Genomic DNA, 14,699 nt, shown 5'->3' on the forward strand with positions numbered 1-14,699 from the left:
CAGTATATATGTGTGTGTATGTAGTACACGTGTATATATATGCATTACATATGTATGTAGTACATGTGCATATATATGCAGTACATATGTGTATATATGCAGTACATATATGTATGTATGTAGTACACGTGTGTATGCATATAGTACACGTGTGTATATAAGTATATATATATATATATATATATATATATATATATATATAAGCAGTACATAAGTGTATGTATATAGTACACGTGTATATATGCAGTTCACATGTGTATATATGTAGTACAAGTGTGTATACATATAGTACACAAGTGTCTATATATACACACACACACACATATATATATATATATATATATATGTATATGCAGTAGAGATGTATATGCATATAATACACATGTGTATATATGTGCAGTACGCGTGTGTATGTATGCAGTGCACCTGTGTCTATATGCAGTACACACGTGTACATGTACTCACAGGTACTCTGTAGAGCCCGCCCTTCTCCTCACAGTCTGTACTGAGTCCTGAACAGAAACATGGCGAGCAGCCTTCTGGATTCTCAGCGGACAGAGCGAACCGACCAGAGACACACTCCTCACACCGCTGACCGGAAACTCCCACCTAAACACACACAACTACTGTGTCAAATATTTATATACACAGAAACACACACCCATCAGATGACATCAGCCTCAGGTGGGTGGAGTTTTTTGTTATTGTTTACATACTTGTTGTGTCAAATTGTGCAAACACACACACACACACACACACACACACACACACACACACACACACACACCGGTTGTGTTACCTTGCACACACATTCGCCGCCAAGTCTGCAGTCACACACTCCGAGTGATGCGTTGCAGAACATCTCGTCTGTTCCCGCCATGTCACAGCCACATGCCAAGCATGCTGGGTAGCCATGGTAACCAGGGGCACACTGGTCACATGACCTGCCAGAGAACCCCTCTTTGCATCGACAGTGTCCATTGGTCAGGTCACACTGAGGGGCTGAACTTCCTGTTGCACTGCAGCTGCACGGCTGAAGAGATGCCAAGATGTTAGTGAGAGTTCACCTGAGTACCTGTGAGTACCTGTGAATACCTGTGAGTACCTGTGAGTACCTGTGTGTACCTGTGAATACCTGTGTGTACCTGTGTGTACCTGTGAGTACCTGTGTGTACCTGTGTGTACCTGTGAGTACCTGTGAGTACCTGTGTGTACCTGTGAGTACCTGTGAGTACCTGTGTGTACCTGTGAGTACCTGTGAGTTCCTGTGAGTACCTGTGTGTACCTGTGAGTACCTGTGAGTACCTGTGTGTACCTGTGAGTACCTGTGAGTTCCTGTGTGTACCTGTGAGTACCTGTGAGTACCTGTGAGTACCTGTGTGTACCTGTGAGTACCTGTGAGTTCCTGTGTGTACCTGTGAGTACCTGTGAGTTCCTGTGAGTACCTGTGTGCACCTGTGAGTACCTGTGAGTACCTGTGTGTACCTGTGAGTACCTGTGAGTACCTGTGAGTTCCTGTGAGTACCTGTGTGTACCTGTGAGTACCTGTGAGTACCTGTGTGTACCTGTGAGTACCTGTGAGTACCTGTGAGTTCCTGTGAGTACCCGTGTGTACCTGTGAGTACCTGTGAGTACCTGTGTGTACCTGTGAGTACCTGTGAGTTCCTGTGAGTACCTGTGTGTACCTGTGAGTACCTGTGAGTTCCTGTGAGTACCTGTGTGTATGTGCGAGTACCTGTGTGTACCTGTGAGTACCTGTGGGTACCTGTGTGTAGTTCTGTGTACCTGTGTGTACTTGTGTGTTCCTGTGTGTAGTTGTGTGTACCTGTGAGTACCTGTGTGTACCTGTGAGTACCTGTGAGTACCTGTGTGTACCTGTGTATACCTGTGTGTAGTTCTGTGTACCTGTGTGTACCTGTGTGTTCCTGTGTGTAGTTGTGTGTACCTGTAAGTACCTGTGTGTACCTGTGAGTACCTCTGTGTACCTGTGAGTACCTCTGTGTACCTGTGTGTACCTGTGAGTACCTGTGTGTACCTCTGTGTACCTGTGAGTACCTGTGTGTATCTGTGTGTACCTGTGAGTACCTGTGTGTACCTGTGTATACCTGTGTGTAGTTCTGTGTACCTGTGTGTTCCTGTGTGTAGTTGTGTGTACCTGTAAGTACCTGTGTGTACCTGTGAGTACCTGTGTGTACCTGTGAGTACCTCTGTGTACCTGTGTGTACGTGTGAGTACCTGTGTGTACCTCTGTGTACCTGTGAGTACCTGTGTGTATCTGTGTGTACCTGTGAGTGAGTACCTGTGTGTACCTCTGTGTACCTGTGGGTACCTGAGAATTCCTGTGAGTGCCTGTGTGTACCTGTGAGCACCTCTGTGTACCTGTGTGTACCTGAGAATTCCTGTGAGTACCTTTGAGTAACTGTGTGTACTTGTGAGTTCCTGTGAGTACCTGTGTGTACCTGTGAGTACCTGTGAGTACCTGTGTGTACCTGTGAGTACCTGTGAGTACCTGTGTGTTCCTGTGTGTAGTTGTGTGTAGTTGTACGTACCTTGCAGCCTGTGGCGGGGTCGTGACCCCAGTAACCCTTCTCACACCTGTCGCAGGAGTCTCGCTCTGTGTGGGCGGGGCAGATGCACTTGCCGCTGTCAGGGTCACAGTTTCCTCCTGTGTCATCACAGGTGCATGCTGGGAGGAGAACACATCACAGTCAGGCACAAGAGAGCTGACCAGTCAGCAGGCAGACAAACAACTCGTTATCTCTGTGTCACTACCTTTGCAGCCGTTGGCATGGAAACCATAGTAACCATGGCTACAGCGGTCACACTTGTCTCCAGCCACGCCCTCCACACACTGGCACCGCCCCTCCTCATCACATGACTCAGAGAGGGATGTTGATTGGCTACAGTCACAGGGCTGACAGCCCCGTCCACTCTGCAGCCCGAAGAAGCCAGGCTGAAAGAACAAAAGTCAAAACTAAAAGTGAAACCATGGCAACAGATGGACGAGGACGTCACTGTAATCATCAATCACTGATACTGACGAGGACTCCTAACTGTCCTCGCATGACGGTGTAAGGTCCAAATCCACTGTTGGTAATGTAGGAATGTATGTGTGTTTCTCTTGCCTGGCAGCGGTCACAGGTGCGTCCTGTCACATTTTCTCTGCACGAACATTGAGCTGTTGTGACATCACATACGCTGGAGAGGGAGCCGCTGACATCACAGCCACACTCTGTGACAGAGAGTAGACCCGCCCATTGTTAGTTCAATTCAGGAGCCCCGCCCAATGATGTAAAGCCCCGCCCCCAACAGTCACATTTTACAACTACAGCTCCCATGATGCTTTGCTTCTTTGTAACAGTGATGAACAAGAAACAGATTAATTCTGTAAATAATGAAAACTTATGTGAAAACATAACGTAACTTTTTAATGATAAATTATAACACACACACAAACTTAGCAATTTATGACATAAACACAATTCAAATTTGTAATTTTGTTGATAAAACCAGATTTAATCCAGACCTTTTTTTTAATCCAGATCTTTTGAGAAGGGTTTTGAGAATTATTTCACACTGAATTCTGACGTTCATCAATATAGTACCCGGCAAGCCAATTAACTGCCTAAGAATCTCACCACAAGGGGTCATCTTTTGCTGAAGTATTGTGGTGCAGAGCTGCGTAATTAACATCAACACTTGGTAAATATCTCTCCATCTCTGTCAATATTTAAAAATAATTTAAAACAATTTCTGGTTTCTCTATATTCAAAATGAACTATAAAATTGTTTAGATGTAAGATAAACTTTGCATTTGACTATGGTGCTTTGATGATGTTTTGAATGCAGATTAGTGTCACACCTTCAGTGGTACATTTGATTAGTATTTTGTTTCTGTTCTTGATTTTGTTTGTTTCTGATAAATATACAAAACACGCGCGCGCGCGCACACACACACACACACACACACACACACACACACACAGCATTGATTAGGGACTTTATTAGATGGCTTACTTTATGATTCTTTTCTACTTTATATTTCTATTTTTGGTACTATATTGTATCTTACTGATTATTTTATAGGCAATTTTAAATCTTTGTCTTTTTGTTTTATTGAATATTTAGGTGAGATAACTTATAACCCTTGAAGGAGTTTTTCATCTCACCTGCACAATCTGTTTTTTTATTGTTGTTGATGTTTTTATACCAACTATTTTAATACTATGCAAATAAATAATACGAATTATATGAATAACCAAAGAAATCAACCCCAAAGACCCTGAGAGACCTGCAGGACTCTGAGAGACCTGCAGGACTCTGAGAGACCTGCAGGACCACAAGGACCCTGACAGACCTGCAGGACCCTGAGAGACCTGCAGGACCCTGAGAGACCTGCAGGACCACGAGGACCCTGAGAGACCTGCAGGACCATAAGGACCCTGAGAGACCTGCAGGACCACGAGGACCCTGAGAGACCTGCAGGACCATAAGGACCCTGAGAGACCTGCAGGACCACAAGGACCCCTGAGAGACCTGCAGGACCACGAGGACCCTGAGAGACCTGCAGGACCATAAGGACCCTGAGAGACCTGCAGGACCACAAGGACCCCTGAGAGACCTGCAGGACCCCGAGGACCCTGAGAGACCTGCAGGACCCTGAGGACCCTGACAGACCTGCAGGAACCTGAGAGACCTGCAGGACCACAAGGACCCTGATCGACCTGCAGGACCACAAGGACCCTGATAGACCTGCAGGACCACGAGGACCCTGAGAGACCTGCAGGACCATAAGGACCCTGAGAGACCTGCAGGACCACAAGGACCCCTGAGAGACCTGCAGGACCACGAGGACCCTGAGAGACCTGCAGGACCATAAGGACCCTGAGAGACCTGCAGGACCACAAGGACCCCTGAGAGACCTGCAGGACCCCGAGGACCCTGAGAGACCTGCAGGACCCTGAGGACCCTGACAGACCTGCAGGAACCTGAGAGACCTGCAGGACCACAAGGACCCTGATCGACCTGCAGGACCTCAAGGACCCTGATAGACCTGCAGGACTACAAGGACCCTGAGAGACCTGCAGTACTCTGATAGACCTGCAGGACCCCAAGGAACCTGAGAGACCTGCAGGATCCCGAGGACCCTGAGAGACCTGCAGGACCCCAAGGATCCTGAAAGACCTGGGGCCTCATGTACAAAGGGTGTAGCCTGGTTCCAGACCATAGACCCCGCCCACTCAACTGAGTAGGCGTGCATCTCTGGGCTGGCATACTGCAATGAATTTGCGATTTATCTCGTCCAAACGATAGACGGACCAATGAACGCCGGGGGTGGGGGCGGGTCCAGCGATTAGCCAATCAGGGCCACGCTGATGTCAAGCTGTACACCGGTGGGTAACTGGTGAGGATAGCAACAATGGCGACCGCTACAGATCCTACAGACCACATTAACGATGCTATCGAGGTATTTCGCCACTACTCGCGTTAATGGACGACCAAATTAAGGAAGCTGCTAAACTGGATTTAATGGCGATGCAGCTGGGCGTGCACGATGACGGAGACATTTTAAACGGGCAATGCTCGCTTGTTTTCAGCACCCCCGAGGCATGGATACTGGTGACGTCAGATTCTGGGTGAGTCGTTGATCTCTACTGATTGGTTAGGGAAAAAATCAAATTCCCTCCCCCTTGTAAATCGCCTTCAGTGGAAGCCATGTCAGACTGAAGGTTCTGGGAGCTTCAGTGTGACACTCAGGCTACAAAGGGTGCGTACGCACAAAAACGTGGCGTACGTCCTTTTCCACGGTAAAGTTCAGATGTATCAAAAGTGAAATGACCGTGGAAATGTGCAGTGCCTCACGCCAACTTCATGGCTGGCGTACGCACGTTTCTACAGCTGTTGATCCTTTGGCGACACTTAGAGGTGATGCTGGTAAACTGTTATAATAAATAAATGTGAAAACAATTAGTCCTCAGAGTGATGTGCACATCAGAGACACATGAACAATTAACACTGATGAACAATTAACACACCCACGTGGTGCCAAAAATACCGTTAACAACGTTTTAGCAGTATTTGCCGCATTGGTTCCCGAGGGCAATCCTCCTGGAACTGTGCGCAGAGCTGCGGCCGACCTTGGAGCGTGATACAGCGAGGAGCCATGTGCTGCCTGTATCCATACAGGTGCTGACCACACCGGGACTCCTAGCAACACAGGCATTCCGGAGGGAGCTGGCCGACCGATCAGTCAACCTTGAGCCGAGTCATGCCAGCTGTGTGGGAAGGAATTATCCGCATGTCAGCCAGGTATATCAAATTCCCATATGCAGCTGGACAGGCCAACATTAAAGCGCAATTTGCAGCGAAAGTTGGTTTTCCTAATGCTATCGGAGCTATCGACTGCACACACATTATAAAAGCGCCATCGCAGGATGAATTTGTTTTTGTCAACAGGAAGCATTTTCATTCGATCAATGTACAGACCATATGTGATGCGCAAATGCAATTAACCAACATTGTGGCGAGGTGGCCTGGTTCAATGCATGATTCATACATTCTGAGTAACAGCATGGTTGGGAACAGACTACAAGCTGGCACTGTGCGCGATGGGTGGCTTCTTGGTGAGTAAATAATTTATTCGTTTAATTGTCCTAATATTAATCCCCATGATGGGCACTGAACATGTGCGCCCCCAAATATTATCCTGCCTTCACAGCATCAGTACTAGTCAGTGGTTAAAGTTAGTGACTTGTTGTTTTTTAAACTACAGCTTCAGAGTTTTCTAACAAGCCCCTGATTGTCTCTGTGTGTGAAGTACTCATGTCAATAAACCCGTGTGTAAAGTGTAACATTTCCTAATCAGCCTCACCTTTTCCCTGGCGCACTTCTGCATTCATTTACAACAATAGTGTGTGATCTGTGTAAGTGGTGTATAAAATTAACAAATATAAACTGTAAATCCAGTTCACGTAATTAATTGTCTGCTTTCAACTGACCCCAGGCGACTCTCTGTTCAGACGGGTGAGCTCCTCCTCTCCTGTCCCCCAGCCTGTTTTGGCCACACTGAGCGGTGGGCAGCCCTCCTCTGCTTCACGTCCACCTTAATGTCGGACCACTTCATTTTTAATTCTGCGTGTGTACGCTTTTCTGACCCCACAGCATTGACAGCCTCACACACACTCTCCCACTCACTCCTCTTGCGTTTTGTATTGATGCCGGAGGACAGCGTGCCAAAAAGTACATCTTTGCCCGCCTCCACTTAAATGAGTAGCGTTTCCAATTCGCATTCTGTGAAGATTTTCTTTTTTTCCCGTCTTATTCATTATTTTGTTTTAGTTTTCTGATCGTGCAGAGAGGGGAATCTCAGGTGTATGGTCTATTTAAATATGATTTGCATATTTAAATGGGGGCGTGGACAGGGAGGGGCCGGGTTCTCCAACATGTGCGCTCAATTCCACGTTGATTGGGATGTACAAAGGAAATATGCTTGGAATCATGTGTACGCATAGATTCATACATATGGATATTTTTGTGCATACGACGTTTTCTGGATTCAAGCGTACGCCATATTTCAGTAGGAAATCCACGCAAGTCTTTGTACATGAGGCCCCTGGGCCCTATTTCAGAAAGCAGGATTCGGAGTTTGTTCAGCCTGAGATGAAACTCTGTGTTTTCCGTTTCACAAAGCCAGCTCAGCGAAACCCTGAGTCAGTTACTATGGCAACTTACTCCATGAAGCAAGCCTGCTGAGTCACAGGTTTGCTTCATGTCAGCCTGAGGCTGAGCGTGTAGCAGGAAGTAGAAACATGGCGTGTCCTTTAGTGAATGAAGTGGTGGAGGTTGAGGCCCAGTGTATTCAGAGGCTGTTGTGTAAGGAGAAGGTGATTAGAGCCTGTTTGGATGTCTCCCTGGAGGAGTGTCTATATGAAAGATACTGTTTGACCTCACACTCTATCATTTATCTAACAATCTGTTCCACCCACATATATCACATATTACACATCCTGGATTTACATTATCATCACAGCACATTTTATGCATTGTCCTTTGATTCTTTTCTTTATAACATCAGAGACACTGAACACATCAGAGAGACAGCGGTTTGTCGGCCCGTAAGAAAAGTGTCTCTGGCTCTGAAAAGACTTTGGACCCTTGTTGTGGTTTTCCCTGGACATAAATCACAATCCATTATTAAAGTAATTACCACGGAGCATCGGTGGCTCAGTGGATGGAGCGGACGCCCCGTGATCAGACGCAGCGGCCGCGGGTTCAAACCCAGCCTGTAGACTCTCGCTGCGTGTCGTTCCCTCTCTCCCTCAACATGACGCTGTTTTGCCATTTAAGGAAACAAAAGCCCCGAAAATAATCTTAAAAAAGAGGAATTTCAAAGAACTGCAGGTTTGTCAGTGTTGATGAGAAATGAATCTACGTGGATACATGATGCAGTGATTCATAAATACTTTTCATATATTCAGAGACTCCGCGGTGTAACTGGCTCACTGATGGGACTCAACATCCCATAATAGCTCCATGTGAGAATAAAGGAGATTACATGAAGTCATTTCACAGCAGTTAAATGAACCTCAGCCTAATATTGACAGAATGAAATCAGTAGAAACAAAACTTTTACCAGTCTGTTTAATATCTGTGTGTTTGATGTTGAGTTTGTGCCCAGTGTGTTTGGGCTCCATCACATTACAGCTGAATAAGATGATACAGCAAGTTATATTAAAATATATGAACTCTGTGTAATGTTGCTGTATTTTCTGTATATTAGACACATTAACACATAACATCACTTCACATTACCTACTAACACACTGTGCAGTCTGTTTCCATCACACCTCACGTTGTTCAGCTGCAGCTGATGTGTTAGTTTTTGTAAAATCTCAGACTCAGCTGGGATGAAACAAGCGGCTTTCTGCATCCTCACTGATTATCACGTTATCTGCACTCCACTGATGATGCCTTTCAGTGCTCGCCGTGAACGTGCCTCTCTCAGGCTGAACATACTCAGAGTTGATTGAACTGATTCTGATCAGCTGTTCTGGAACTGAAACCTCAGAGTCTCTCAGCTCAGGATCAGTCAACCCGGAAATCGGGATTATGCTCAGAGTTTGTGGAGCCTGCTTCCTGAAACAGGGCCCTGCAGGGCAGGAAAGACTGTGGCTGAGCAGTCCAGTGGCTCCTCTCTGGCAGGCAGTGCTGGACTGGCCATCGGGCATACCAGCCATTTTCCCGGGTGGGCTGATGGTAATTTTGGGCTGGGCCTTTTTTTTTTTTTTTTTTTTTTTGTTTTTAGTCATGTCATGATACGAGGGCTGATGCCCCCTCCCACTTGAGCCTCGGCTGCCAGTCAATCAATCATACAGAGAGAGAGGAGACTGACAAAATTGAGAAGAAACTCAAAGGAGGTGCAGAAAAAATAAGAGAGAAAAAGAGACAAGCCCTTTAGGAAGATGCTGCCAAATGTGTTAAAATAGCACAGATGTTTGCTGGCTATGGCGGAGCTTCTTCAGCGACAGCATCAGTGACTGCACCTGCATTGGCATCCAAAGCAGCCGCAGCAGGTAATGATGGCGGAGGTGGCCGTCAGCAGGTGGATGAGGCGAAGGGGAGGCAGGAGGAGGAGACCCGCGGCCATCGCATTATATGACGACGGCACAGTCGGTGCGACTGGAGGGGAATTTGAACTTCAGGTAAGAAGTGATGAACTGCAGTCTACCTGGGTCAGATATGAATCAAGTTTGGTTGATAGTTTATTTTCGTTGTGCTTGCTAACTCTTAACACAGCATAATTATGAGTAGGCCATTTAACAATTTATCTGGCTATTGAGCAGCATGACGGGGTTTCTCTCCTGCTGGGCTGTTTCTATGATGTTATACTAGTGATGGTGATCTTAGTGCTTCAGTAACTTTATTTTATTCATTTAGTTAGTTAAGTATAGTCTTTATTAGTTAGGTAGTAAAATATTTCAATATCTATTAATTGATATAAGTGCACTATGCAGTAATTCTTTACTCTGAAACAGCTAAAGCTCAACAGAGCAAAAATGTTCATGTAAAACCAGATGATTAGGCTGATATTCATCATAAACCCTCTACACTTGCAAATATAATTTAGATTGAATGAAATTAGGATTTGCCAGGAGATGTGATGCTGCTCATTACCATAAAAGTGGCTTGGAGTTAAAAGTAACTACTTAAATGTATTTGTCTTTTATACATAAATATCCTCTTTATTCTAGATATGTTGTGTTTTTATCTTATTGGTTTTTTTTTTACTGACATGTAACAGCAAACTCTTGTGGACAATAATTACCTGTATTTTGTTTTTATTGTGGGCATGTTTCCATTCAATTTAAAATATCCCTTCACTTTTTAAAGGTTGCCATGTTTGAGGAAGTATTATGTGTTGCTGTGCTGTTTATTGATATGGTGAGTACATAGTCTATGAAAATATCACTAAATCTGTCATTTATTCATTTTAATATTCATCAATGATCATGTCTCACCTCTGTTCCTCACTGTCCAATTTTCAGGATCCCATCATACGTTTATTGTTCAGGAGGTTCACTAGACCAAGCAGCCTTTTGGGTTCCTCTAAGTAAGTACTGTATAGAATAATGGGACTGGGAGGATGGTGTAGGTTTAAATTTATTAGACAAGTACATATACACCAACAAGACAGTGTACAAGCGGTGTCACAAGAAAGTTTGGTTTCATTCATAGGCTTCATTGTCTTTCCATCAATACTTGGTGGGCCGGACTAGGCTCAAAATGCCCGGGCCGATTTTTTGTCCCAGTCCAGCCCTGCTGGCAGGACGCTGCGGTCCTCATAAGCACTGATGTTCCCACAATGTCTCAGAACATCACATTTTCTGGATTTTTATTTACATATTTTTATTTTTGTTAATTTGGAATGTTTACTATTGTGCACCAAAACACTAAAGAAAAGTCTGTACAGTAAGCAATGTTTGATCAACAAAATTATAAAACACACACACACAGTCATGTGACAGCAGAACAATGAGGTCAAATCTAATCTGGATTTAAAAAGATCAACATTCCTGCTGTCTGTGTGTGTGTGTGTGTGTGTGTATATATGTGTGTGTGGTACTGTGTATGTGTGTGTGTGTATGTTACTGTGTGTGTGTATGTGTGTGTGTGTGTGCGTGTGTGTGTGTGTGTGTGTGTGTGAACCAGTCAATCCTTCAGTACGTCTTACACCTTGTTAAAACCGACCTATCAGCTCTCAGCTCTGAATCCTCTTTGATCCAACAGCAGGAACCTCACTGAGTCTCTGAGCTTCATCAGCGACACAAAAACGGTTCAGTTATAGAAACACAAGAGACCAATGACTTCCTCTCTCTGACTTCCCCTCGTTAACTTCCTATTGTTGACTTCCTCTTGCTGACTTCATCTCGTTGACTTCTCCTCTCGCTGACTTCCCCTCACTTACTTCCCATGGTTGACCTCCCCTCGTTCACTTCCTTATGTTGACTTCTCCTCATTGATTTCCCTTGTTGAATTCCTCTCATTTACTTCCTCCTGTTTACTTCCTCTCTTTGACTTCTCCTCGTTGACTTGTTCTGGCTGACTTCGTCATGTTAACTTCTCCTCGTTGACTTCCTCTTGTTGATTTCCTCTCATTGACTTCCTCTCTTTGACTTCAGTTCCAGTTCAGTCTGTCCAAATGTCTCATGTCTTAAAACATGATGATGTCATCACCCCAAACGTCTATGTTCTGTTCCTCAGACATGACGTTAAAACATGATGATGTCATCACCCCAAACGTCTTTGTTCTGTTCCTCAGACATGATGTTAAAACATGATTAAGTCATCATGTCAAACGTCTCCATTCCGTTCCTTGGACACCACGTTAAAACATGATGATGTCATCATGTTCACGTCAGATTGACCTTTGACCGCCAAATTCTGATCAGGTCATCGTCTAGTCAGTGAGAGAAATTCCCTCAGGGTGTTGTTGAGTTTTTGTGGTCACCGTAATGTGGCGGTCTGAAAACATGGCGGCTGCAGCCATGGGTATAATGTCACAGTTAATCTTCAGATTGATCTCTTTTTAATCATGATCCTGTATCAATAATCTGGACAGACAGATTATTTATCGTGTCAGGTTCGGCTGAAGGTGTGTTCCATTTAAATTCGCTGCTCCTCCACCGCCCACCCTGAGCTCCCGTCTGTGTGACATAATGGCTGACAGGAAGTGCATGACAGGAAGGTGTACTACTAATGAAATGCGATGCGTGTGTGACAGGAGGAGCTGCCTGTGAGACAGAGCTGAGGACAAACAAAACCCTGGCCCTTCAGTGATCTCACAGCAGGGGTGTGTATCTCACCTTGACAGTCCTTTGCATGCACAGCGTCACCATAGTAACCAGGCCGACAGACCTCACAGTGTCTCCCAGCAGTGTTGCCGAGGCAATGCAGACACTCCCCAGTGACGGTGTCACAGTACCCCGCCTGTCTGATGTCCACGTTACCGTTACAGTCACAACGGACACAGGCCCTGCCCACTACCTGTGGGTTACCATAGAAACCACTGGCGCACCTGGAGACACAGAGAGACAAGCGTCACACCAGGTTCACTGCTTCTGATTGGTGGGTGAGCCTGTCAGTCATTCTCACCTCTCACAGTTGGTTCCTGTGTATCCATCCTCACACTGGTCACATGACACCTGACCAGATGCGTCAAGAGCACAGGTGGGACTGAAACTGACACACACACACACACACACACACACACACACACACTGTCTCTTTAGACTAATACAGTTTGTTTCAGTACAGTTTATTCAGAGACAAATCTTCCAACATTACAATCATCATTTTTATTTTAAATTAATTTTAAAATTATTAATAATTTAAGAACTGTGACACAGTACTGGACAGAGTACTGGACAGAGTAATGGACACAGTACTGGACAGAGTACTGGACACAGTATTGGACAGAGTAACAAACAGAGTACCGGACAGAGTACTGGACAGAGTACTGGACCCAGTATTGGACAGAGTAACAGACAGAGTACTCGACACAGTATTGGACAGAGTAACGGACAGAGGACTGGACACAGCACTGGACAGAGTACTGGACAGAGTACTGGACACAGTATTGGACAGAGTACTGGACACAGTATTGGACAGAGTAACAGACAGAGTACTGGACACAGTACTGGACACAGTACCGGACAGAGTACTGGGACACAGTACTGGACAGAGTAATGGACAGGGTACTGGACACAGTTCTGGACAGAGTACTGGACCCAGTATTGGACAGAATACTGGACAGAGGACTGGACACAGCACTGGACAGAGTACTGGACAGAATACTGGACACAGTATTGGACAGAATACTGGACAGAGTACTGGACACAGTATTGGACAGAGTAACAGACAGAGTACTGGACAGAGTACTGGACACAGTATTGGACAGAGTATTGGACAGAGTACTGGACAGAGTACTGGACACAGTACTGGATACAGTACTGGACAGAGTACCGGACAGAGTACTGGATACAGTACTGGACAGAGTACTGGACACAGGATTGGACAGAGTAACGGACACAGTACTGGGACACAGTACCGGACAGAGTAATGGACAGAGATCTAGACACAGTACTGGACACAGTTCTGGACAGAGTACTGGACAGAGTACTGGACCCAGTATTGGACAGAATACTGGATCCAGTATTGGACAGAGTACTGGACAGAGTACTGGACAGAGTACTGGACACAGTATTGGACAGAGTACTAGACAGTACTGGACCCAGTATTGCACAGAATACTGGACACAGTACTGGACAGAGTACTGGATACAGTACTGGACAGAGTACTGGATACAGTACGGGACACAGTATTGGACATAGTAATGGACAGAATACTGGACAGAGTACTGGGACACAGTACTAGACAGAGTACTGGACACAGTACTGGACAGAGTACTGGACACAGCACTGGACAGAGTACTGGATACAGTACTGGACACAGTATTGGACATAGTACTGGACAGAGTAGTGGGACACAGTACTGGACACAGTACTGGACAGAGTATTGAACACAGTATTGGACAAACCTGTTGGACGGCTCAGTCAGAGGACATGGACACAACCGGCAGTCGTCTGCTGTCCCCTCTGTGGCGTCACCATAGAAACCAGGAAGACACTGATCACAGTGAGGACCAGTGGTGTTGTGGGTACAACCCTGAGGGACACACAGACAGTTGTTACCATGGTAACAGTTTGACCACATTGTCTTCCTCCATTTGTCCAACTCACCAGACAAACTCCATCGATGTCACACTCGGAGGCGTGGTCATTACATTCACACTGCAGACAGTTTCCTCCAAACAAGACTCCGCCCATCCTGTAGAAACCTGGGAGACATGCCTGAGAGACACCCATTTACACAACCACACACACAACCACATGAACAACAACACACACAACCATAAATACAACCATATACACAACCACACACACACACACACACACACACACACACACATAACCATAAACAAAATACACAGACAAAAACAAAAAAATCACATTACACATGTTGATGTTATCAATAGTTCTAACAGTGCTAACATCACTAACAGTAGTAACAGTAACTTAAGTATCTGATTGTTTTCAGTTTGTTCACGTTCATAATTAATCATCCTTACGTACTAAAGTTTG

General features: G+C 45.4%; 1 protein-coding gene across 1 annotated transcript in view; it reads right to left on the reverse strand.

Annotated features, from left to right (window-relative positions):
- lama1 (laminin, alpha 1) overlaps positions 1–14,699 on the reverse strand; it is a 71,264-nt gene that overhangs the window by 30,045 nt on the left and 26,520 nt on the right. Inside the window, exons 17-25 of the mRNA XM_049564867.1 lie at positions 14,298–14,408; positions 14,096–14,223; positions 12,652–12,738; positions 12,363–12,574; positions 3,126–3,232; positions 2,773–2,953; positions 2,550–2,686; positions 800–1,033; positions 466–609 (exon numbers count right to left, since the gene is read on the reverse strand). Coding sequence (XP_049420824.1) covers positions 466–609; positions 800–1,033; positions 2,550–2,686; positions 2,773–2,953; positions 3,126–3,232; positions 12,363–12,574; positions 12,652–12,738; positions 14,096–14,223; positions 14,298–14,408 — 1,341 coding nt within the window. The remainder of the gene's footprint in view (positions 1–465; positions 610–799; positions 1,034–2,549; positions 2,687–2,772; positions 2,954–3,125; positions 3,233–12,362; positions 12,575–12,651; positions 12,739–14,095; positions 14,224–14,297; positions 14,409–14,699) is intronic.

This window comes from Epinephelus fuscoguttatus, linkage group LG21 (genome assembly GCF_011397635.1).
Source record: "Epinephelus fuscoguttatus linkage group LG21, E.fuscoguttatus.final_Chr_v1".
Classification (NCBI taxonomy): Eukaryota; Metazoa; Chordata; class Actinopteri; order Perciformes; family Serranidae; genus Epinephelus; species Epinephelus fuscoguttatus.